The sequence below is a fragment of the Salmo salar genome, chromosome 10, assembly GCF_965601325.2.
Source record: "Salmo salar chromosome 10, fSalSal1, whole genome shotgun sequence".
Lineage (NCBI taxonomy): Eukaryota > Metazoa > Chordata > Actinopteri > Salmoniformes > Salmonidae > Salmo > Salmo salar.
Window position 1 is genome coordinate 43,723,329 of NC_138300.1, and position 27,040 is coordinate 43,750,368.

Consider the following 27,040-nt stretch of genomic DNA (forward strand, 5'->3'; position numbering starts at 1 on the left):
TACTGAGATGTGGCTAAGGAAGAGTGTTTTGAATACTGATGTTAACCTTTCTGGTTATAACCTTTTTCGGCAAGACAGATATTCCAAAGGTGGGGGAGTGACAATCTTTACCAAGGATCGATCGCCTTCAGTGCTCAGTTGTCTCCACCAAGTCTGTCCCCAAACAATTTGATTTGCTGGTTTAAGTATTAAACTTTCAAATAGTTCTTTGTTGACTGTTGGGTGCTATCGTCCTCCATCAGCACCGGCCTGACCCTACTCTCACTTGGCCCAAGCTCTCTCCTGGCCACTTACACCAAGTCTGAATTTGTCCTGCTAGGTGACCTAAACTGGGACATAGTTAAACCACCTGACCAAGTCCTAAAGCAATGGGACTCCCTAAATCGTTCTCAGATCATTACTAATCCCACAAGGTATGACTCCAAACACCCAGAAAAAGCTACTCTTCTTGATGTTATCCTCACAAATAATCCTAATAAGTATCAGTCTGGCGTTTTCTGTAATGACCTTAGTGATCACTGTTTTACAGCCTGTGTTTGTAATGGCTGCTCAGTGAAACGACCTGTCCTGATTTGGTTTAGAATCAGCTTGATCCCCTCTGTGGAAGACACTTGGACCTTCTTTTTTATATATTTTCAGTGGTATTGTTAACAAACACGCCCCCATAAAGAAAATGAGAGTTAAAAACAGGTTCAGCCCCTGGTTCGACGGTGATCTTGCAGAGTTACTCCACCTCAATAATTGCATTTGGCAAAAGGCTCGGCACACGCATACTCAGGCTGACTGGCTCTCGTTCAGGCAAATGATAAATAATTGCATTCAGGCTATCCGGAAGGCCAAAGTTAGTTACTTTAAGGAGCAGTTCTCTCTCTGTGGGTCTAACCCCAAGAAGTTCTGGAAAACGGTTAAAGACCTGGAGAATAAACCCTCTACCTCACAGCTGCCAATGTCCCTTAAAGTTGGTGATGTGGTTGTTACTGACAAGAAGCACATGGCTGAGCTCTATAATCACCACTTCATTAAGTCAGGATTCCTACTTGACTCAGCCATGCCTCCTTGCCCGTCCAACATTTCCTGATCTCCTACCCCTTTAAATGCGGCTATCCCCGATGCTTCTCCCTCTTTTTCCCCTGCCCTGCTACAAAGTTTCTCCCTGCAGGCAGTCACTGAGTCCGAGGTGCTAAAGAAGCTCCTGAAACCCGAACCCCAAAAAACTGGGTTAGATGGTTTAGACCCTTTCTTCTTTAAGGTTGCTGCCCCTATCATCGCCAAGCCAATCACCAAACTTTTTAACCTGTCTCTTCTTTATGGGGAGGTTCCCATTGCTTGGAAGGCAGCCACGGTTCATCAATTTTTTAAGGGGGAGATCAAGCTGATCCTAACTGTTATAGGCCTATTTCTATTTTGCCCTGTTTATCAAAAGTGTTGGAAAAACTTGTAAATTATCAACTGACTGGCTTTCTTGATGTCAATAGTATTCTCTCTGGTATGCAATTTGGTTTCCACTCAGGTTAAGAATGTGTCACTGCAACCTTAAAGGTCCTCAATGATGTCACCATTGCCCTTGATTCTAAGCAATGTTGTGCTGCTATTTTTGTTGACTTGGCCAAAGCTTTTGATACAGTAGACCATTCCATTCTTGTGGGCCGGCTAAGGAGTATTGGTGTCTCTGAGGGGTTGGCCTGGGGTCTTTGGCCTGGTTTGATAACTCAAGGAGTGCAGTGTATAAAGTCAGACAATCTGCTGTCTCAGCCACTGCCTGTCATCAAGGGAGCACCCCAAGGCTCAATCCTAGGCCCCATGCTCTTCTCAATTTACATCAACAACATAGCTCAGGCAGTAGGAAGCTCTCACATCCATTTATATGCAGATGATACAGTCTTATACTCAGCTGGCCCCTCCCCGGATTTTGTGTTAAATGCTGTACAACAAAGCTTTCTTAGTGTCCAACAAGCTTTCTCTACACTTAACCTTGTTCGGAACACCTCCAAAACAAAGGTAATGTGGTTTGGTAAGAAGAATGTCCCTCTCCTCACAGGTGTGATTACTACCTCTGAGGGTTTAGAGCTTGAGGTAGTCACCTCATACAAGTACTTGGGAGTGTGGATAGAGGGTACACTGTCCTTATCTCAGCACATGTCAAAGCTGCAGGCTAAAGTTAAATCTAGACTTGGTTTCCTCTATCGTAATCGCTCCTCTTTCACCCCAGCTGCCAGTCTAACCCTGATTCAGATTACCATCCTACCCATGCTAGATTATGGAGACATAATTTATCGATCGGCAGGTAAGGGTGCTCTCGAGCGGCTAGATGTTCTTTACCATTCGGCCATCAGATTTGCCACCAATGCTCCTTATAGGACACATCACTGCACTCTATACTCCTCTGTAAACTGGTCATCTCTGTATACCGTCGCAAGACCCACTGGTTGATGCTTATTTATAAAACCCTCTTAGGCTTCACTCCCCCTTATCTGACATATCTACTGCAGCCCTCATCCTCCACATACAACACCCGTTCTGCCAGTCACATTCTGTTAAAGGTCCCCAAAGCACGCACATCCCTGGGTCGCTCGTCTTTTCAGTTCGCTGCAGCTAGCGACTGGAACGAGCTGCAACAAACCCTCAAACTGAACAGTTTTATCTCAATCTCTTCATTCAAAGACTCAATCATGGACACTCTTAATGACAGTTATGGCTGCTTGTGTGATTTATTGTTGTCTCTACCTTCTTGCCCTTGGTGCTGTTTTCTGTGCCCAATAAGGTGTGTACCATGTTTTGTGCTGCTACCATGTTGTGTTGCTACCATGTTGTTGTCATGTTGTGTTGCTACCATGGTGTGTTGTCATGTGTTGCTGCCTTGCTATGTTGTTGTCTTAGGTCTCTCTTTATGTAGTGTTGTCTCTCTTGTCGTGATGTGTGTTTTGTCCTATATTTTTTAATTTTTAATTTTTAATCCCAGCTCCCGTCCTGACAGGAGGCCTTTTGCCTTTTGATAGGCCATCATTGTAAATAAGAATTTGTTCTTAACTGACTTGCCTAGTTAAATAAATGTTAAATAAAATAAAAATAAATAAAAAGTAGCTGACGTGTATAGTGTTGAGTCATCCGCATACATAGACACTCTGGCTTTACTCAGTGGCATGTCGTTAGTAAAAATTGAAAAAAGCAAGGGGCCCTAAACATCTACCCTGGGGAATTTCTGATTCTACCTGGATTATGTTTGAGAGGCTTCCATTAAATAACACCCTCTGTGTTCTGTTAGATAAGTAACTCTTTATCCACATTATAGCAGGGGGTGTAAAGCCATAACACATACGTTTTTCCAGCCGCAGACTATGAGTGTTCTGTTAGATAAGCAATTCTTCATCCACATTATAGCAGGGGGTGTAAAGCCATAACACAAACGTTTTTCTCGCAGCAGACTATGATCGATAATATCAAAAGCTGCATTGAAGTCTAACAAGACAGCTCCCACAATCATTTTATCATCAATTTTTCTCAGCCAATCATCAGTCATTTGTGAAAGTGCTGTGCTTGTTGAGTTTCCATCCTTATAAGCGTGCTGAAAGTCTGTTGTCAATTTGTTTACTGTGAAATAGCATTGTATCTGGTCAAACACCATTTTTTCCAGAAGTTTACTAAGGGTTGGTAAGACGCTGATTGGTCGGATATTTGAGCCAGTAAAGGGGGCTTTACTATTCTTGGGTAGCGGAATATCTTTAGCTTCCCTCCAGGCCTGAGGTCACACACTTTCTAGTAGGCTTAAATTGAAGATATGGCAAATAGGAGTGGCAATATCGTCTGCTATTATCCTCAGTCATTTTTCATCCAGATTGTCAGACCCCAGTGGCTTGTCATTGTTGATAGTCAACAATATTTTTTTTCACCTCTTCCACACTGACTTTACAGAATTCAAAAGTACAATTCTTGTCTTTCATAATTTGGTCCGATATACTTGGATATGTAGTGTCAGCATTTGTTGCTGGCATGTAATCTCTAAGTTTACTTATCTTGCCAATGAAAAAGTAATTTGCAATATCAGTGGGCTTTGTGATGCATGAGCCATCTGATTCAATAAATGATGGAGCCACGTTGGCTTTTTCCCCCAAAATTTAATTTAAGGTGCCCCAAAGCTTTTTACTATCATTCTTTATATAATTTATCTTTGTTTCATAGTATGGTATAGTATTTTTGGGCAGGGGGAATGATTTTTCAATGTGCTTTTCCCTGTGTTTTGTGGATTAAAAATGTTTTACAGGCATGATGTTATGACATTACCACAACGCAAAGTTAGTCATAGCATGTTTGAATTTCAATATGTTTGTGTCAACCCACACAGAGACATATAGGCCCATGAAACAATGATGACTCATATTGCATCATTTAGACAGAACAGTTCATACTCATGATATGCACCAGAAAGCTGTCAAATTAACCAATCTCATGGTCTATAATGAAGTGTCTTGGAGGTACAGTGCTGACTTCTTGGATTATACAAATACAGATTAGATTTTTTAGCTTCCAGGCAAATCAAGTTTCAAATGTCATCATGCGAGGAGATTTGTTTTGATCTAAATCTAATCTAACCTTCCTTTACCCCCCTCCCTTCCTTTATCCTCCCTCCCTTTCATTATCCCCCCCTTCCTTCCTTTACCATCCCCTCCCTTCCCTCCCAACTTTTGCCCTCCCCTCCCATCACCCTCCCCTCCCTTCTTTTACCCACCCCTCACTTCCTTAACCCTCCCCTCCCACCTTTACCCTCCCCTCCCCAACTTTAGCCTCCCTACTCACCTTCACCCTCCCTCCCCTACTCACCTTCACCCTCCCCTACTCACCTTCACCTACTCACCTTCACCCTCCCCTCTCTTCCTTTACCCTCCTCTCTCTTCCTTTACCCTCCCCTCTCTTCCTTTACCCTTCCCCTATAGCTTCACCAGAGCTGCAACAGAACGACAGTAGGACAGCCACAATTTATTACCGACAGAGAGTGGGAGGGAGAGAGTTAAAGGCCCAGTGCAGTCCCTTTTCCTGTATCTTATATATATTTCCACACTTTGAGATTGGAGTAATACTGTGAAATTGTGGAAATTATGATAATGCCCTTTAACTGTAAGAGCTGTTTGAAAAGACCGCCTGAAATGTTTTGGCCTGCCTGGTGACATCACCAGGCGGTAAATTAGTTAACAGCCAATAAGAAAGAGAGTTCCAAACCTCTCTGCCAATGACAGCTAATTTTCAGTGTTCCCCTCTCCACTCAGGCAACTCCTAGACAGTCCTAGCAAATTCTTGCTTGAGAAATTGCTCTTTGCTAAGAAGATATTTTAGCATATTTTGGGCCATTTTAATTGAAAACAGTCACAGTAAGATACTTAATTATTACCCATAAATAATTTGATATTGAGATATAAAAGGCTGCACTGGACCTTTAAAGAGGGGACAAAAAGAGAGAGAAAAAGAGAGAGAAAGAAAGTCCTGGTAGTAGATGCAGTGTCAGTCTGGTTTAATGTTTCTATCTTCTCCTCCTCTTACATAGCCATCCTCCTCTCCTCCCAGTCTATACTTGTTTGAGAGTCCTAGGCCTGTCTATGAGGACCCCTCCACATTGATGGTGGTGACGGTGGCCACGAAGCACTTCTGGAAGAGGCGGTCTGGATCTGGAGGCTGGTTGTCACAGTCCAGTTTACCACTCAGGAAGTGCTTCTTAAACCCTTGGGGACCCGTAGGGGCGCTACTGGGGTGACTCCGACTCGGCCCCTCTCGTGGACTGGGTTCAGCACCTGAAAATACAATGTTTTCACATTAGTTCAATTTTGTATTTTGTGTCTGATGAAGAATCATGCAATACATTACTATGAGATGGAGAGCTTTTCTCTCTATGGGTCCCCGCTCTAAAATGATATAAATATCTACTGACTGATATTGAGTGTTAGTTATTTTCCTTATACTCCAGAACCAGTAGCTTCTTATTCATAAAAAATATGGTTTCTGAGTAGCCATCTGGAAAGCATACAATTGGATAGCTAACTGAAATCCTTACATATATCAAGTGGAAAGGACAAGGAGGAATCCTAAATAGGGACTGTCTAAAAATATATTTGACATGTCATAGGAAAAAAATCTATCTTTCGCTATTCTTATTAGGGACATCTTGTAAAATGAATCCGTCTACTTTCACATTCACATGAACTGATTACACAGAGTGAAAATAATCAACTCCTACAGGCTTGTCCAACATCTAATTCAATTCTAATTCTATGGGCTTTCTTTTCACTATAAAAACCTCAAACTCCATGATCTCTGTAGCCAGTTAGCCAATGGATTCTGTTCACTTTACTAATCAGACAAAGGCAATCACAATGGGAGTTATTGGTTTACGTTGCGCGACTGGTCAAACTGTGCATATTGAGAGTGAGTGTTCGAGAGAGAGAGACTTTCATATGGAAATGACTACCCTGAGTCCTTACTTTGAGAATGCTACAGAATTTAATCTCAAATAACCCTTTTTGATTTTCAGAACTACATTTTCTTTTTGGTTAATGACGCTTTCATTTTGAGAGTAGAGTTGTGTAATTAACGAAAGGCACTCTGTCATGGTTGTCGTAGGAAGGAGCGGACCAAAGTGCAGCATGTGTGTCGTTCCACATTTTATTTTCATTGTGAAACTATGCAATACATACACAATAAACTGAACGAACAAAAACAACAAACTGTGACGCAGAGTAGAAACATACACTAACTCAAAACCAAAACCAATCTCCCACAAACCCAGGTGGAAAAAACACCTACTTAAGTATGATCTCCAATTAGAGACAACGAGGACCAGCTGCCTCTAATTGGAGAGCATCCCAAACAAACCCAACCCAAAATTGAAATACAAAACTAGAACATAACACAGAAAAACTAAACTAGAAAACCCCCCTGTCACGCCCTGACCTACCTACCATAGAAAATAACAGCTTTCTATGGTCAGGACGTGACAGTACCCCCCCCCCCCCTCCCCAAAGGTGCGGACTCCGAACGCACCAACACACAAAAAAAATAAACTAAAACAAAGGGAGAGTTTGGGAGGGTGACAAATGTCTATTTCGGCTCTGGTGCAGTATGCAGAACCTTCTCATCCCGCGGATCCTCCAGCAGAGGAGGCTGCTCCAGTTTGGGGCATAACCCCCGCTCAGCCCGCTGATCCCTCCGCTTTTGTGTCACCGGACCGTGGATCATCACCGGAGGTTCTGGACTGCGGACCGCCGCTGGGGACTCTGGACCGCCGGTGGGGACTCTGGACCGCGGGCCCTCTCAGGAGGTTCCGGACTGCAAAACATCGCCGGAAGCTCTGGACTGGGAACTGTCGCCGGTAGCTCTGGACTGGGAACTGTCGCCGGAAGCTCTGGACTGGGAACTGTCGCCGGAAGCTCTGGACTGGGAACTGTCGCCGGAAGCTCTGGACTGGGAATGTGCACTGGAGGCCTGATGCGTGGGGCTGGCACAGGTGGCGCCAGACTAGTAACACGCACCTCAGGGTGAGTGCGGGAAGCAGGAACAGGACACCCCGGACTGGGCAGGCGCTCTGGAGGCCTGATGCGTGGGGCTGGCACAGGTGGTGGAGACTGGTGACACGCACCTCAGGGCAAGTGCGAGGAGCAGGCACAGGGCGTACCAGGCTGAATAGACTCACTGGAGGCCGGGTAAGTGGGGCAGGCACAGGATATACTGGGCCGTGGAGGCGCACTGGAGGTCTCGAGCGTAGAGCTGGCACATCCCATCCTGGCTGGATGCTTACTTTCGCCCGGAAAACGCGGGGCGTTGGCACAAGACGAGCTGGGCTGTGAATACGCACTGGCGACACAGTGCGCAGCGCCGGCGCAGGATATCCTGGACCGAGAAGGCGAACTGGAGACCAGGAGCGCTGAGCTGGCACCACCCTTCCTGGCTGAATGCTCAACCTAGCTCGGCAAATGCGGGGTGCGGGCACAGATCGCACCGGGCTGTGAATGCGCACTGGCGACACAGTGCGCATCACCGCATAACACAGTGCTTGCTGTCACTCGCTCCCCACGGTAAGCACGGGGAGTTGGCTCAGGTCTCCACCCTGACTCTGCCAATCTCCCCGTGTGCCCCCCTGCCTCTCGTGCTTCCGTCGTTGCCATGCTAGTTCCTCATCTCGTTGCTGCTCTGCTCTTGCTGCCTCCACCTGTTCCCATGGGAGGCGATGCCATCTAGCCTCGGTTTCCTCCCACGTCCAGGATCCCTTGCCATCCAGAGTGTCCTCACAGGTCCATGTCTCCTGACCACGCTGCTTGGTCCTTTTGTGGTGGGAGATTCTGTCACGGTTGTCGTAGGAAGGAGCGGACCAACGTGCAGCGTGTGTGTCGTTCCACATTTTATTTTCACTGTGAAACTATGCAATACATACACAATAAACTGAACGAACAAAAACAACAAACCGTGACGCAGAGTAGAAACATACACTAACTCAAAACCAATCTCCCACAAACCCAGGTGGAAAAAACACCTACTTAAGTAAGATCTCCAATTAAAGACAACGAGGACCAGCTGCCAATAATTTGAGATCATCCCAAACCAACATAGAAATACAAAACTAGAACATAACAACATAGAAAAACTAAACTAGAAAACCACCGTCACGCCCTGATCTACTCTACCATAGAAAATAAAAGCTTTCTATGGTCAGGACGTGACACACTCTGAATGCTGCATGAATCTACATTACAATTACGAGCAGACAGCCGTCCCTTTCAACATCAGCTCAGTTTCATCCCCCACTTTGAAACTGATCGCAGAGGATTAACATCAGTAGTACACTCCACTGTGGATTGGCTGTGTTTTCTTCTGGTTCCCCATCAAATTTCAAGGGCTACGCAGCATTCATTGTTTTTCTCAGCTTGGCAGCAGTGGGTATATTTTGTTATTGCTCTGGCCTGGCTGGAACACAAACAGACACTCACAAATATACACACACACACACACAGTTTGAAAAAGTATTCACCCAGTTCAGTTTATGCATATAAAAAATCGGAGTTTATTTGTCACGTGCACAGGATACAGCAGGTGTAAACAGTACAGTGAAATGCTTACTAGCAAGGTCTTTCCCAACAATGCAGTATATCAAAGGTAAGAATATAAGATAAAATACAAACACGTGAGAAATAAAAACAAATTAGAATGTACGCTTCACACAGGGTCATGTTTCGAATGTGCTGCACAAATTGAAGGCTATAAAATGTCAAAAATGTGCATTTGAATTTTTCAAGGCATGTTCAGGACCAAATATTTTCGAATAAGAGAAGGATTAGAAGGAGCCTCCCCAGGTCTTGCCAGCGTAACATGGGCTTTAGACTCGTTAAGTAACTCAGGCAGAGTGTTGGGAGACCATGTACCTCCAGGGTGAAGGAAGGTACAGGCGTGGGTTGGAGGCAACCACGCACACACGCATGCGCAAGCGCACAGAAACGCACACACAAACAGACAATTATCGCAGCAGGTGTGAGAAGAAATTAACTGTGAACTTTTCTATTAACAGACGCTTTCTGGCTTCCTGCAGGCTTCCTCCATGGCTATCCAGTCAGGGAAATCGAGAGGGGAGGGGTTTACCTCTTCATCAACAACAAATGTTGTGCTTAATCGAGCGCAGTGGAAGTCTAGAACCATTGTTCAACTGATGGTCAAATGCCGACGCTTCTACCTCTCGAGGGAGTTTTCAGCTGTTATTGTGACTGTTGTACACATTCCACCTGGCACTTAAAAAAGTGTACGAGGCTATAAACAAGCAGGTAAATTTGCACCCAGAGGGTGATTTCCTTGTTGCCGGTGATGTTAATTCCACGCCATTAAGACACGTAATGCCCAACTTCCATCAACACGTCTCCTTCGCCAGTAGGGTCGATAAAGTCCTAAACCACTGTTACTCTACCCACAAGCAAGCATACAAGGCCCTCCCGTGTAGGGCTGTTAAGGTGACCGTATTACCGCCACACTGGTGGTTACGAGCAGTGGTGTAAAGTACTTAAGTAAAAATATTTTCAAGAACTACTTAAGTAGTTTTTGGGGGTCTCTCTGCTTTACAATTTATATTTTTGACAACTTTTACTTCTCTCCATTCCTAAAGAAAATAATGTACTTTTTACTCCATAGATTTTCCTTGACACCCAAAGTACTCGTTACATTTTGAATGCTTAGCAGGACAGGAAAATTGTCAAAATCACTCACTTATCAAGAGAAATTCCTGGTCATCCCTACTGCCTTTGATCTTGTGGACTCACTAAACACAAATGCTTAGTTTGTAAAGATGTCTGAGTGTTGGAGTGTGCCTCTGGCTATCCGTAAATAACAAAAACAAGAAAATGGTGCCGTCAGGTTTGCTTAATATAAGGAATTTGAATTTTTTTATACTTTTACTTTTGATACTTAAGTATATTTTAGCAATTACATTTACTTTTGATATGTATATTTAAAACCAAATACTTTTAGACTTTTACTCAAATAGTATTTTACTGGATGACTTTCCCTTTTACTTGAGCCATTTTCTATTTAGGTATCTTTACTTTTAGTCAAGTATGACAATTGGGTTATTTTTCCACCACTGGTTACGAGTCATGACAGCAGTCAAATTCCACATGACCGTTTAGTCATGATAATTAGGCTTCTCCAAGTTCTGATGCTGCTGATGGTCATTAGTAGCCTACCAAACTTGGTACTCAGCACTCTATTGTCCCTCTAATCACGCTGACATTTATATTTGTAATTATTATGGATCCCCATTAGCTGCTGCCAAGGCAGTAGCTACTCTTCCTGAGGTCCAGCAAAGTAAAGGCAGTTATACAATTTTAAAAACATTCACAACACACTAAGTCTGTGCCCTCAGGCCCCTACTCCACTACCACATATCAAATCAAATCACATTTTATTAGTCACATGCGCCAAATACAGTGAAATGCTTACTTACAAGCCCCTAACAAACAATGCAGTTTAAAAAATATGAATACGAATAAGAAATAAAAGGAACAAGTAATTAAAGAGCAGCAGTAAAATAACAAAAGCGAGACTATATACAAGGGGTACCGGTACAGAGTCAATGTGGGGGGGCACCGGTGTCGAGGTAATTGAGGTAATATGTACATTTAAGTAGAGTTATTAAAGTGACTAAGCACAGATAATAACAGAGAGTAGCAGCGGCGTAAAAGAGGGGGTAGGCAATGCAAATAGTCTGGGTAGCCATTTGATTAGATGTTCAGGAGTATTATGGCTTGGGGGTAGAAGCTGTTTAGAAGCCTCTTGGACCTAGACTTGGTGCTCCGGTACCGCTTGCCATGCGGTAGCAGAGAGAACAGTCTATGACTAGGGTGGCTGGAGTCTTTGACCATTTTTAGGGCCTTCCTCTGACACCGCCTGGTATAAAGGTCCTGGATGGCAGGAAGCTTGGCCCCAGTGATGTACTGGGCCGTACACGCTACCTCTGTAGTGCCTTGCGCCCGGAGGCCGAGCAGTTGCCATACCAAGCTGTGATGCAAGCAGTCAGGATGCTCTCGATGGTGCAGCTGTAGAACTCTTGTGGATCTGAGGACTCATGCCAAATCTTTTCAGTCTCCTGAGGGGGGATAGGTTTTGTAGTGCCCTCTTCACGACTGTCTTGGTGTGCTTGGACTAGAGGTTGACCGATTATGATTTTTCAACACCGATACCGTTTATTGGAGGACCAAAAAAAGCCGATACTGATTAATCGGACGATTTTTATATGACAATTACAACAATACTGAATTATAACTTTTATTTTAACTTAATATAATACATAAATAAAATCTATTAAGTCTCAAATAAATAATGAAACATGTTCAATTTGGTTTAAATAATGCAAAAACCCAGTGTTAGAGAAGAAAGTAAAAGTGCAATATGTGCCATGTAAAAAAGCTAACGTTTAAGTTCCTTGCTCAGAACATGAGAACATATGAAAGCTGGTGGTTCAATATTCTCAGTTCTTCGATATTCTCAGTTAAGAAGTTTTAGGTTGTAGTTATTATAGGAATTATGACACGTCGACTATTTCTCTCTATACCATTTGTATTTCATATACCTTTGACTATTGGATGTTCTTATAGGCACTTTAGTATTGCCAGCCTAATCTCGGGAGTTGATAGGCTTGAAGTCATAAACAGCGCTGTGCTTCAAGCATTGCTAAGAGCTGCTGGCAAAATGCAGTAAAGTGCTGTTTGAATGAATACTTACCAGCCGGCTGCTGCCTACCACCGCTAATCATAGACTTAATTATAATATAATAAACACAGAAATACGAGCCTTTGGTCATTAATATGGTCAAATCCGGAAACTATCATTTCGAAAACAAAATGTTTATTCTTTCAGTAAAATACAGAACCGCTCCGTATTTTATCGAACGGGTGGAAACCCTAAGTCTAAATATTGCTGTTACATTGCACAACCTTCAATGTTATGTCATAATTGTGTTCAATTCTGGCAAATTAATTATGGTCTTCACACAGTTCGCAACGAGCCAGACGGCCCAAACTGTTGCATATACCCTGACTCTGCTTGCACTGAACGCAAGCGAAGTGACACAATTTCCCTAGTTAATATTGCTTGCTAACATGAATTTCTTTTAACTAAATATGCAGGTTTAAAAAAATATACATCTGTGTATTGATTTTAAGAAAGGCATTGATGTTTATGGGTCGGTACATTTGTGAAACGATTGTGCTTTTTTCGTGAATGATCTTTTGTTAAATCATCACCCGTTTGGCGAAGTTGAAGTAGGCTGTGATTTGATGATAAATTAACAGGCACCGCATTGATTGTATGCAACGCAGGAAAAGCTAGTTAACCTGTTAGGGCTAGGGGGCAGTATTGACACGGCCGGATAAAAAACGTACCCGATTTAATCTGGTTACTACTCCTGCCCAGTAACTAGAATATGCATATAATTATTGGCTTTGGATAGAAAACACCCTAAAGTTTCTAAAACTGTTTGAATGGTGTCTGTGAGTATAACAGAACTCAAATGGCAGGCCAAAACCTGAGAAGATTCCATGCAGGAAGTGGCCTGTCTGACAAGTTGTGTTTCATCTTGGCTCTTTTTATTGAAGACTGAGGATCTTTGCTCTAACGTGACACTTCCTACGGCTCCCATAGGCTCTCAGAGCCTGGGAAAAAGCTGAACGATATCGAGGCAGCCTCTGGCTGAAACACATTATCGCTTTTGGCAAGTGGCCGATCAGAGTACTATGGGCTTAGGCGCGTGCACGAGTCGACCCCATGCTTTATTTTCTTTCGTCTGTTACCTAAACGCAGATTCCCGGTCAGAATATTATCGCTTTTTTATGAGAAAAATTGCATAAAAAAATGATTTTAAACAGCGGTTGACATGCTTCGAAGTACGGTAATGGAATATTTAGAAATTTTTGGTCACGAATTGCGCCATGCTCGTCACCCTTATTTACCCTTTCGGATAGTGTCTTGAACGCACGAACAAAACGCCGCTGTTTGGATATAACGATGGATTATTTTGAACCAAACCAACATTTGTTATTGAAGTAGAAGTCCTGGGAGTGCATTCTGACGAAGAACACCAAAGGTAATAACATTTTTCTTATAGTAAATCTGACTTTGGTGAGTGCTAAACTTGCTGGGTGTCTAAATAGCTAGCCCTGTGATGCCGGGCTATCTACTCAGAATATTGCAAAATGTGCTTTCACCGAAAAGCTATTTTAAAATCGGACATATCGAGTGCATAGAGGAGTTCTGTATCTATAATTCTTAAAATAATTGTTATGCTTTTTTTCTGTAAATACCTAGGTGTCTGGCTAGACTGTAAACTCTCCTTCCAGACTCACATTAAGCATCTCCAATCCAAAGTTAAATCTAGAATCGGCTTCCTATTTCACAACAAAGCCTCCTTCACTCATGCTGCCAAATTTACCCTCGTAAAACTGACTATCCTACCGACCCTTGACTTCGGCGATGTCATTTACAAATTAGCCTCCAACACTCTACCCAGCAAATTGGATGCAGTCTATCACAGTGCCATCCGTTTTGTCACCACAGCCCCATATATGTTGTAACTTTAATGGGTTACAGAGTTAATGTTTAAGGTAATTCATTGAGCTGTATCTAAAGATATTTTCTTTACAGTTATTTACATATGTAATTGTATTAGAATTTGTGTGTTGGCGATTGAGAGAACTACATACATACTTTGTTGTTTTGGTTAGTATTGAATTACGCTTTTGACTGCAAGTTCCAGAATGCCTTGCGACAGGAGGTAGAGAGAGAACGCGCCAGTTATGTACAAGTGACAAGTGATTATCATGACCTTTCGCTAGCAACTTCATTTTATTGTTTTATAGAATCTAAAGTTGTTAAATGTAACGTGAACAAGTATTATTACTAAAAGAAGCTTTCATCTCAAACCCGACGTCCCAAGTCATTACTTTAAAGATAGTTATTCTATATTTTGGTGCCGAAACCCGGGACAAGTATGAGCTACGACGAATATTGTAGGGATGAAGCGGCTGAAATGGCTGAGGAGGAACGTCGGCATGAAGCAGAAAGAATGAGACAAAAGCGGGGTACCATTCGAGGTGCCACAACACGGATTTTGAATCAGATTGACGTGGAAATAACCCAGTCAAAATCGGATACCGATCACTTGAGTACATTGTTGGAATTGCTATCAGCTAAGGAGGACAGCTTGTTTGAACTTGATCGTGGAATTGAACAGTTAACGCCATTGGACGGATTGGAGGTGGAGATTGCATGCACGGAGGATTACAAAGAGTGCGCTATCATGCTGAAGAGCCGTGCACAACGAGTGATAAAGAAAAAACAGGACCTCAATCCACTACCAGCACGGGTGAGTGACGCTAACTGAAACAGATCACAGAGACAATCAGTAAGGCTACCAAAGTTGATTATTGAGAAATTCTATGGAGATGTCACTATGTGGCAGGAGTTTTGGAGCCAGTATGAGACCGTTATTCACAACAATGATTCACTGTGTAATGAAGAGAAGTTTACCTATCTGAAAACATATCTCACTGGACCAGCTGCAAAGGCAGTAGCAGGACTGATGTTAACAGACAGTAACTATGATGATGCAATCACTCTGCTCAAGAGAAGATTTGGAAGGAAAGATATTGTGATTAGTGCTTACATGTCAAAGCTGCTGAATCTCACTCCTGTGAAAAAATCCTCTGACCTAAATGCATTGAGGCAGCTATATGATGAATGTGAAATTCAGATTAGAAGCTTGGAATCACTGGATGTAGTGTCAGAAACCTATGGAAGCCTACTATGCTCAATCTTACTGCAGATGATTCCAGGGGACATAGTTCTTGACTATAGTCGTCAGAGGGGAGTAGATGATGAATGGAAAGTGGCTGTGATCATCAGTTTCCTACAGACGGAGGTTCAGAACAGGGAGAGAGCGCTACAAATGACAAGATCATGCAACCAACAGAAAGAGAGCAAACCATGGAACAAGTCATGCTCCTCCAATGAAATGAAAACAAAAAGACCCAAAATGCCATCTGCTGCGGCACTGTATACAGCCAGCCAGAAGGAACAAAACTGTCTATTCTGTGACAGTGCAGACCAGAAATCAGAAAACTGCCCTGACCACAATATTGCTACACGCAAAGAGAAACTAAAGAAAATGGGAAGATGCTTTGTATGTTTAGGACAGAAACACATAGCAAAATTCTGTAAAGTCAAAGATGTGTCATGTGCAACATGTGGAAGCAGACATCACATTGCTGTGTGTACTGGTAAGAGGAGTGAGGTGCAACCCCCTGCTGTTTCTGCAGATGCTGTTGTTTCCTCAGTTATTCCCCATTCTGTGAAGATGAAACCAGATGGACAGAACACTGTGTTGCTACAAACGGCAAAGGCATGGGTAGAAGGCCCATCGGGCAGGAAGATAGCTCGTTGCTTACTAGATGGAGGCAGTCAGAGAAGCTTCATACATGAAAACCTTGTGAAGGGCTTGAAGCTACCAGTAATCAGACAAGAGGCACTCACTCTTCACACGTTTGGCTCCTCTGCTCCAGCAACGCCCCAACGCAACACAGTGAAAGTCATCTTGGAGAATGTCTGGGACAAACACCAGAGAATAGAGACAGAGGCAATTGAAACCCCACAAGTGTGCACAGCTGTGATGAAGGTTCCTGGTGAACAGATTCAACATGAGCTCAATAGAAAGGGACTGCAGCTCACAGACCTTCCAGGAGATGACAATGATCCTGAACTCTCTGTCCTGATAGGAGCAGACTACTACTGGCAGATAGTATCAGGCAGAGTGGAGCGACTGACGGAGATGCTGGTTGCTTTAGAGAGCACCTTTGGATGGTCGGTGCAGGGACCCGTGTCCATGTCAAGTGTCGCCGAGGCAACCTGCATGTTCATCCCACTTGATGAAGACACACTAGTCTCCAAACAACTGCATGCATTCTGTGAGCTTGAGTCTCTGGGTATTATAAGCGAGAAAACACAGAACCCAGAGAAAAATGAGGCTCTACAGGGGTTAGAGGAAACAACCACCTTCAAAGATGGGCGATACCACGTGGAGTTGCCATGGAAATGAGAAATGCCAGAACTCCAAGACAACTATAGAATTGCCAAGAAACGGTTTGAAGGTCTGAAGAAAAGACTGAAGAAGGATGTGGCGTTGTACAGCAGATACAATGAAGTAGAGGACTACTTACAACAGGATATGGCAGAGGACGTGCCCAAGGACAACGCATCAAGCGCAGACAACGTAAAATACTACTTACCTCACCGTGTCGTACTCCGAGAGATAAGGTAACGACAAAACTGAGAGTGGTGTTTGATGCCTCGTCCCATGAAGATGGCTGTCCATCCCTCAATGACTGTCTACTCAGGACCGAACCTGAATCCGGATCTGCTCAGCGTTCTGATAAAGTTCAGACTACATGAGATCGCATTCATGGCAGACATCAAGAAGGCTTTCCTGCAGATATCCCTAGCAGAGAGAGACAGAGACGCCATGAGATTTCTATGGCTCACAGGCCCACCAAGGGGAGAAAATGAAGAGGAGCTGCGTGTGCTGAGGATGAAAAGAGTGGTATTTGGAGCTTCCCCAAGTCCATTCTTGCTGGCAGCTACAATCAGGAAGCACCTGAAACAATATGAAACAGAACAACCAGAAGTTGTAGAGATACTGAGAGAGTCACTCTATGTAGATGACTTCATTGCAAGTTCACGCAATGTTGAAGAGGCTTACCTTGTGACAACAACTGCAAAGCGAATGCTGTCAATTGCAGGCATGGAGCTCTGCAAGTGAATGATCAACTCTCCTGAATTGAAAACAAAATGGGAGGAGAGTACGACAACTGACCACCCGTTGACACTAGAAACACAAGGAGTAGTGCTGAAGGTTTTAGGTTTAGTTTGGAGACCGGAAACAGATGACTTTGTGTTTGACCTCAGGCCGCTACTGAGCATTCTAAAGCAAAGGGAAAACACAAAGAGAAGTGTTCTGCAGTCGTCTGCATGCATCTTCGACCCTCTTGGTTTCCTGACCCCCTTCACCATCAGGATCAAGTGCATGTTCCAGGAAATGTGGGAGAGGGGACTCAGCTGGGACGAAGAATTACCACTTGATCTGACACGAGAATGGCAATAGTGGTGTTCAGAACTACCCCAGTTACACCAGCTCACCATACCAAGGTGGTACAGAACAGACATGCGGCCACAGAACAGCCACACCCTGAAACTACACGTGTTCTGTGATGCAAGTGAAAGGGCTTACAGTGCAGTAGCTTACTTGCAAGGTGAATCACAAGACCGGGAAACAACAGGTCTAGTCGCATCCAAGTCCAGGGTAGCCCCATTCAAGAAAATGACGCTGCCACGCCTGGAGCTCATCGGAGCTGTGATTGGAGCGAGACTAGCAAACAACCTGATGAACACACTGAAAATGGAAGAAAAACAGATCAAAATGTGGACAGACCCAATGAGCGTGCTGCATTGGATTTGCAGCTCAGCTCAGAAATGGAAACAGTTTGTCGCAAACAGAGTGACGGAGATCCAGTCCTTGACCAATCCAGGCATGGTCACATTTTGAAGGGAAAACTAATCCAGCCGACCTCCCTACAAGAGGATAAACTGTTCGAAACTTGACACAGAGCGAGCTATGGTGGAATGGACCCAGAATTCTGACATCACCCAATCAGTCCGAGGAGACTGATGATAACAAGGTTCCAGAAGAGGTAAATACAGAACTCAAGTCCAGTTACCAGGTTACTGTACAACTCGCAGCAAACAGCACAGACATCACTGAACCTGTGTTGGAGCTTGAAAGGTACAGCAAACTGAAAAGAGTGTTCAGAGTCACCGCCTGGATAAAGAGATTCATAGCCAATGCTCGTACAAACATAAAGATGCAAGGTGAACTGACTGCTGACGAACTGATCGATGCAGAAAAGTACTGGATTAAGGTAACACAACAACAGAGTTTTGCACAGGAGATCAAACTACTGAAGGCAGGAAAAAGCCTAAACAATGACTGTAAAATCAGAGAACTGAAACCGTTCTTGGACGAACACGAACTACTCAGTGTAGGAGGAAGACTGCAACAGTCCAACTTCACATTCAGAGAGCAGCACCCATGGGTTCTGCCCAACAAGTACAGATACTCAGAAATACTGATACTGTACCACCATGAGAAGGTGATGTACTCATTGGAGAAGATAACACACCCAGACAAACCTGGAAACTAGGAAAGATTGAGAAACAGGCCGAGATGGCCTAGTTTGGTCATGTTCAGTTCGTACTGCTTCAGGGACTTTGTTGAAGAGACCTATTCAGTTGATATACTGCCTAGAGATTTAGATGAACACAGTTGTTCATCGGGGGGAGGATGTTGTAACTTTAATGGGTTACAGAGTTAATGTTTAAGTTAATTCATTGAGCTGTATCTAAAGATATTTTCTTTTCAGTTATTTACATATGTAATTGTATTAGAATTTGTGTGTTAGAGATTGAGAGAACTACATACATACTTTGTTGTATTGGTTAGTATTGAATTACGCTTTTGACTGCAAGTTCCAGAATGCCTTGCGACAGGAGGTAGAGAGAGAACGGGCCAGTTATGTACAAGTGACAAGTGATTATCATGACCTTTCGCTAGCAACTTCATTTTATTGTTTTATAGAATCTAAAGTTGTTAAATGTAACGTGAACAAGTAATATTACTAGAAGAAGCTTTCATCTCAAACCTGACGTCCCGAGTCATTACTTTGAAGACAGTTATTCTATAATATACTACCCACCACTGCGACCTGTATGCTCCCGTTGGCTGGTCCTCGCTACATATTTGTCGCCAAACCCACTGGCTCCAGGTAATCTATAAGTCTTTGCTAGGTATAGCTCCGCCTTATCTCAGCTCACTGGTCACCATAGCAACACCCACCCATAGCACGTGCTCCAGCAGGTATAATTCACTGGTCATCCTCAAAGACAACACCTCTTTTGGCCGCCTTTACTTCCAGTTCTCTGCTGCCAATGACTGGAACGAATTGCAAAAATCCCTGAAGTTGGAGACTTATATCTCCCTCAATAACTTTAAGTGTCAGCTGTCAGAGCAGCTTACCGATCGCTGCAGCTGTACACAGCCCATCTATAAATAGCCCATCCAACCAACTACCTACCTCATCCCCATATTTGTTTTTCTGCTCTTTTGCACATCAGCATTTCTACTTGCACATCCTCATTTGCACATATATCACTCCAGTGTAAATTGCTAAATTGTAATTATTTCGCCACCATTGGCCTATTTATTGCCTTACCTCCTTACTTCATTTGCACACACTGTGTACAGATTATTATTATTTTTTCTATTGTGTTATTGACTGTACGTTTGTTTATCCCATGTGTAACTCTGTGTCATTGTTTTTGTTGCACAGCTTTGCTTTATCTTGGCCAGGTCACAGTTGTAAATGAGAACTTGTTCTCAACTGGCCTACCTGGTTAAATAAAAGGTGAAATAAATAAATACATTTAAAAAATAATAAGTTTAATGCTAGCTAGCAACTTACCTTGGCTCCTTGCAGCCACAAGGTCCTTTTGACACTGCACTCGCATAACAGGTGGTCAGCCTGCCATGCAGTTACCTCGTGGAACGCAATGTATTCGGCCATAATCGGCGTCCAAAAAGGCTGATTACCGATTGTTATGAAAACTTGAAATAGGCCCTAATTAACCATGCCGATTAATCGGCCGACCTGTAGCTTGGACCATGTTAGTTTGTTGGCAATGTGGACACCAAGGAACTTGAAGCTCTCAACCTGCTCCACTACAGCCCCGTCCACGAGAATGGGGGCGTGCTCGGTCTTCCTTTTCCTGTAGTCTACAACACAAAGCACCTGTCTATTGTGCAATTTATTGTGATGGTGTAGGCTATATATTAAATGGATTTATTAGACTTTTTAAAATGTAGATGTTCCAAAGGTCTGAATCAGTGGCTTGTAGGCTATGCATGGAAGCCAGGAGATGTTAAATGTGTTTAAGCTAATTAACGGTAAATTACAGTGAGTCTGGCAGTAATTTGCTTGACAATCACCGGGTGACAAAATTTCATGACCGCCATAGTCCTACTCCTGCGTCCCCCATTCGGCAAATCAGATCATGACTCTGTACTCCTGTTTCCTGTTTTAAAAGCAGAAGCTCAAACAGGAAGTACCAGTGACTTGCTCTGTTGAGAATTGGTCATCAGAATCAGAGATTATGCTGCAGGACTGCTTTGCTAGCGGTGACTGAAATATGTTCCGCGACTCCCCCAATAACATCAACGAGCTAACCACCTCTGTCACCGGCGAAGGTTCGCTGCTTCCCCAATCAAAAGCCCTGGAATAACATAGAGATTGTCGCTAAACTAAAGGACAGGGTTACCGCACACAGGGTATCGCAGACAAGTACAAAAATTCCTGCTACGACCTCCACAGAGTCATCAAACGAGCAAAAGGACAATATAGGAAAGGTGGAATCATATTACATAGGTGCCGACACCTGCCGCATGTGACAGGGGCTACAGTCCATTACAGATTACAGGGGAAGACCCAACCGTGAACTGCCCTATAATGCCTCTCTACCAGACAAAACTTGTTAAAGACTCCAGCCACCCACGCCATTCTCTCTGTTTCCGCAAGGCAAGCGGTACCGGTGCATCAAGTCTGACACCAACAGTCTCCTGAACAGTTTCAATCCCCAAGCCATAAAATTGCTAAATAGCTAACAAAATGGCTACACGGACTATCTGAGTTTACCCTTGTATTTTATATCTCTACGCACACTCACAGGACTCTACACACACACACACTCACTTAATTTGCTCACACACACATTTTATACGGACTCTCTCACTCTCTCTCTCACAATGCACTTTTATTGTAAGAAGGCTACTTATATTAAGTACAACCTTGGTATCTAGGATGATAATGGATTTTAAGGCTTGGAGGTTATTCTGCCTGTGTGGCCTCCAGATAAGTGGAAAGTCATTGAGCCACTGTAGGAGCCCTTTGCTAGAGCATTCATAATCAGCCCCCGTTTTCAATGTTATTTGTTGCTACTGTACTAAGGAATGGGCATCTTACTGCATCCTATACACCAGAAGTCATTCCGATCTGAATCTGAGTGCTACTGGAACCACAGAAGACAGATACCCCAAGCCCTTCTGGCATGTCAAATTAAAATGATTTCCATAGAGATGAGCTTTACTTCTGTTCATACCTTCTGTTTCCATTATATACTGTAGCATTAAAGCACCTTGAGGGTGGGATAAACACACTTCAAATAAAATCATATTTTATAGCGATCAAGTGAACATATGATACTATATTGGATTCTATAGGCTCTTTTGGCATGGGTCCTATTCATTGGGGCACAACGTAGCAAAGCGTTTTTTTATCAGAAAACGAAAACAGGTAGTCCCTCTCTGTTTTAGTTTTCTTCCGTTTGGTGCTTAGCCTCTCTAGGGTAGGGGGCAGTATTTTCACATCCGGATAAAAAACGTACCCGATTTAATTTGGTTATTACTACTGCCCAGAAACTAGAATATGCATATAATTGTTTGATTTGGATAGAAAACACCCTACAGTTTCTAAAACTGTTTGAATGGTGTCTGTGAGTATAGCAGAACTCATATGGCAGGCCAAAACCTGAGAAGATTCTGTACAGGAAGTTGAAAAACAGTAGCGCATTTGGATAGTGGTCAATCTGAGAACAATGAGACGGGTGTGCGCGTGCACGTGAAGAGTCCATTTTACATTTTCAGTCTTTGAACGATAAAGACGTCTCCCGGTCGGAATATTATCGTTATTTTACGAGAAAAATCGCATAAAAATTGATTTAAACAGCGTTTGACATGCTTCGAAGTACGGTAATGGAATATTTTGAATTTTTTTGTCACGACATGCGTCCGCGCGTCACCGTTCGTATAGTGTCTTGAACGCAAGAACAAAACAGAGGATATTTGAACATAACTATGGATTATTTTGAACCAAAACAACATTTGTGGATGAAGTAGAAGTCCTGGGAGTGCATTCTGACGAAGAACAGCAAAGGTAATCCAATTTTTCTTATAGTAATTCTGAGTTTAGTGAACGCCAAACTTGGTGGGTGTCAAATTAGCTAGCCCATGATGGCGAGCTATCTACTCAGAATATTGCAAAATTTGCTTTTGCCGAAAAGCTATTTTAAAATCTGACACCGCGATTGCATAAAGGAGTTCTGTATCTATAATTCTTAAAATAATTGTTATGTTTTTGTGAACGTTTATCGTGAGTAATTTAGTAAATTCACCGGAAGTTTTCGGTATGTTTGCTAGTTCTGAACGTCACATGCTAATGTAAAAAGCTGGTTTTTGATATAAATATGAACTTGATTGAACAAAACATGCATGTATTGTATAACATAATGTCCTAGGAGTGTCATCTGATGAAGATCATCAAAGGTTAGTGCTGCATTTAGCTGTGGTTTTGGTTTTTGTGACATTATATGCTAGCTTGAAAAATGGGTGTGTGATTATTTCTGGCTGGGTACTCTCCTGACATAATCTAATGTTTTGCTTTCGTTGTAAAGCCTTTTTGAAATCGGACAATGTGGTTAGATTAACGAGAGTCTTGTCTTTAAAATGGTGTAAAATAGTCATATGTTTGAGAAATTGAAGTAATAGCATTTTTAAGGTTTTTGAATATCGCGCCACTCGATTCCACTGGCTGTTGACTAGGTGGGACGATTTCGTCCCACATACCCTAGAGAGGTTAGTGAATACGACCCTTGCCTTGTAATATTGGGTCATACAGTTGGTGACATACCTGGTGCTATGAGGGGCAGTCCGTTGTCAAGGCCTCTGGGTTTGGTCGCGATGAACAGATAGCACAGGACACAGATAGTGATGATGAACGCTAGCAGGACCACAGCTGCTATGGAAAGGCCAACCAGCGCTCCCAGACTGTCAGACAGAGTGGGTGAGAAGAGGGGAGGAATACAGAGAGGGAGTGTGAGTGAGAGAGCAATAGTGAGAGAGAGAGAGAGAGCGATAGTGAGAGAGAGAGAGAGAGAGAGAGAGAGAGAAAGACAAGAGAGCGACAGAGCAACAGAGACAGAGGGAGGGAGCGAGACAGAGAGAGCGAGAGCGAGAGAGAGAATTTCATGGAACGAATGAAAGAGAAAAGGGAATATAAAGTACAGCAGACAAATGAAAGAGAGAATAGGAGAGGAAGAAAACAAGAGATATTTAAGTTCTTCTATGCACTTTCAAAGATATAAACATTTCTTTTGACGTTTGAAAATGTTATCATACGTTTTAGAAGTTGTGCAGCAGTAGCTGAGAGACTGTTGAGTGTTATCAAAGGCAAAACATAGTTTCCACTTTGACAACGTTCAACTTCAGGAAATGCACAGATCATCAAATTCAAATGAAATTCTTCCACTGTACGCATTGCTCACACATGCATTCCACTGAAATGAGAAGAAAAGTCCTTTGATGAAAAAACAACTTTTAGGATATCTACAATCACTGCCTCTAAGTATTTTCATTTGAAATTATACCAGACTATTTGCCATTACTTTTGATTTCTGCTTTGACTGACTGGTGTTTCATTCCCAATCAGAAACTAGAGCTTTCTTTGTTTTTTTTTTGCCAAAATGCAAAGCACCTAAGAAAACAACTTCAATCAAACTAATTGACTGTTAAATCAATCAAATCAATTAAGTCTCACCTAAAACTTAAAGCACAAAAGAGTGGAGGGAATAGTTATCCTGTATCAGTGCCTAGTCAGGTGGAATATTATCAATCAATTACAAGTGCATTTAATATGCATTCTGAAAGAGCCTATAGTGGTTTATGAAGACAGATCACTGTTGACACAAGATGCCAGTGCACAACTTAACAATAATGATGAATGAGTCTGAAAGCGACACAGAGCAGCTTTCTGAAAAGGCATTAGGATCACACACACACACACACACACACACACACACACACACACACACACACACACACACACACACACACACACACACACACAGTAAAGTCTAACCTAAGCCTGATGTATAATTTTCAACTTCCTGTTATTAACCAAGGCATCAAAGGAACACTTATGAACACCTGCATCACTCTCTGCCATGGGATTAAAATCATAAACTTTTCTGTTCAGTTCTGTAAGGACTTCTTTCACTTCTTTCACAGCAGCAACCCTTATTCATGTGATCTGTCTATGATCAGTCATTCACTGTGTGATCCTCAGGAAGCCCTTTCAAGATGACTTTCTTTCTCCACAGGTCAACAAGAAGCCCTGTCAAGATGACTTTCTTTCTCCACAGGTCAACAAGAAGCCCTTTCAAAAATGACTTTCTTTCTCCACAGGTTGCCCTTTTGATCTATTTATAGAAGTAGATCAGAAGGAGAGGGGATGCTGATGACAGGAACCTTTCCCCATTGGTGGTTGCCTTTAAGCAGCTCATAGGGAGCCTCACAGGGAGCCTAGTAAGTAGCCTTAAAGCAGCTCACAGGGAGCCTTAAAGCAGCTCATAGGGAGCCTCACAGGGAGCCTCGTAAGTAGCCTTAAAGCAGCTCACAGGGAGCCTCGCACGGTGCCTCACAGGGAACCTCGCAATGATTCTCGCAGGGAGCCTTAAAGCAGCTCACAGGGAGCCTTAAAGCAGCTCACTCATAGGGAGCCTCATAGGGAGCCTCACAAGGAGACTTTTTATTAAAAACATTGAACTACAACTATAAAATATCACAAACACTACAGGATAGCCAGGCTTTTAGTTACCATGCGAATGAAAGAGATTGTAAGACAGCTACTGCTCACACACAATATCGCTACAGGATACTACTGTATTTGCTGGAGAAAACGGAATCCCCTCTCATAATGTTGGGTGGTTTGAAGGACTGACTCAATAGAAATGTTAAAAAGCCTGTATAACTGAATAATGCATTAAAAGGGGCAATCCGCAGTTGCTACATTCATTTTTAGACTGTTAAATAAATGATATATGTATAGCCATTGATTTTTGTTTTACTCCAATGTTTGTAAACAAAGTCAATGATAACAAACACTTTTCTAGCTTCAAAACATGCTTAAAACTATAATTTTTATCTCATGGACGGTCAGTCCTTGCATCCATGGCTCTGTCTAGAGTTTCTCAACCTGCATCCCTCAACTGTTTATTGTTTGAACTGCAGATTGGTGCTTTAAGGTGGCTTTTATACATGTTGACTACCTGCCTGACAGACTCAACAGCTGGCTCAATCACCTTCACATCTTGAAGAAGACCTTTTAGTACAGTAGTACAATGTGCCTTCTGACAGCTTCTGAATGACTCATATAATAGCTTTTGTATCACTGGCTAAATTAGAACACTCATTTCATATGTCAATGCATTTTGCAGACCTATCTGTGACATCAAGTTGAAATTAAATTTAAAAAAAAGACCCAAACACAAAATTCCCTTCAAATTTAGCACTTTGGTAGGCTATTCTCTGACATTTCAATGCATTTTTGTAGAAACTCAGATCTAGATCCTCACAATATCAAGAGGATCTAATTTTCCACAGCTCCTACTAATTTGCTTATTGTAGTCTTCACCTCTCCTCCACTGCAATGCTGCAACGGTCGCTGTAAATGAGTGTGTTCTCATTCTTAAATCCACTGGCTGCGTCATCATTAGATTTGTTTTATATAAGTATGTCAATGTAGGGACTTGACAGCATTCATTTTCACTTATATATTTACATAATGCAACAAGCACCTTCCTGTGATGTGTTGATCATGATGGAGCCATTGATGCATGGCTTCTAGCATTGTAGTTGCTTTTTACCAATACACCACTACACCTATCACATTCGGGACTTGCCAGAGAGAAATTCACTGTATAAAAGAAAGAGTGCAGTGCAAAGTGTTATAGGCATTCCCTATACGTTAGCATAGTTACATTCTTATTCTTACCTCAACCACCACATGTATCCATACTCGTATGGGAAAAAACTGTTGGGGTCATCACAACAGTATTTCATGTCATTGAAGCCACAGCAGAAAAGAGCTCCGGCATCGTTGTCCGGTTTAGGGCACGTGAACTCGTTTACGAGCACTTTCTCTGCGTTGTAGTAGCTCGTGCAGTCCGCGCTCATGCTGACCCCAAACGCGCAGACACGCCAACTATACAATCTGTTAGATCAATTGAAGTTTCAATCCGTCCATATTATTGTCAATCCAAACAGCTGAGTGCTCTGTGTCTTGCTGGTTGACTTTCAAGGTATTTAAGTAAGTCCCCATTACTGAGCCCACCTCTCTCTCACTCCTCGCCCCACTGTAACGCAATCTCCAAAGAAAACACTATACCTCTCTCTGTGTGTGCGCGCACGCTCGTGTGCATCTGTTCAGAAGTGCCTTCATTTGGCCTTCCCTAAAGGAGTATAGATGTCCTTGGTGCTAATTTGTATCCACGTCCGGTGCACCAGGATGCATGAGTTTATTGTCAGTTTTGCCCACTG

General features: G+C 42.8%; 1 protein-coding gene across 1 annotated transcript; it reads right to left on the reverse strand.

Annotated features, from left to right (window-relative positions):
• Positions 1-4,842: 4,842 nt before the first annotated feature.
• shisal2a (shisa like 2A) lies at positions 4,843-27,040 on the reverse strand. Its single transcript, XM_014123429.3, has 3 exons — positions 26,496-27,040; positions 23,355-23,491; positions 4,843-5,777 (listed from the first exon to the last, which is right to left on the reverse strand). Exons 1-3 carry the CDS (start codon positions 26,675-26,677, stop codon positions 5,584-5,586), a joined length of 513 nt encoding a protein of 170 aa, XP_013978904.1. The 5' UTR covers positions 26,678-27,040; the 3' UTR covers positions 4,843-5,583.

Excerpts from the sequence above, each read along its gene's own strand:
- shisal2a (XM_014123429.3), bottom strand. The coding sequence starts at position 26,677 with ATGAGCGCGGACTGCACGAGCTACTACAACGCAGAGAAAGTGCTCGTA. Across the intron at positions 23,492-26,495 it reads GGATACATGTGGTGGTTGAG|TCTGGGAGCGCTGGTTGGCC; the intron begins GTAAGAATAAGA and ends TCTGTCTGACAG. Across the intron at positions 5,778-23,354 it reads ACTGCCCCTCATAGCACCAG|GTGCTGAACCCAGTCCACGA; the intron begins GTATGTCACCAA and ends TTGTATTTTCAG.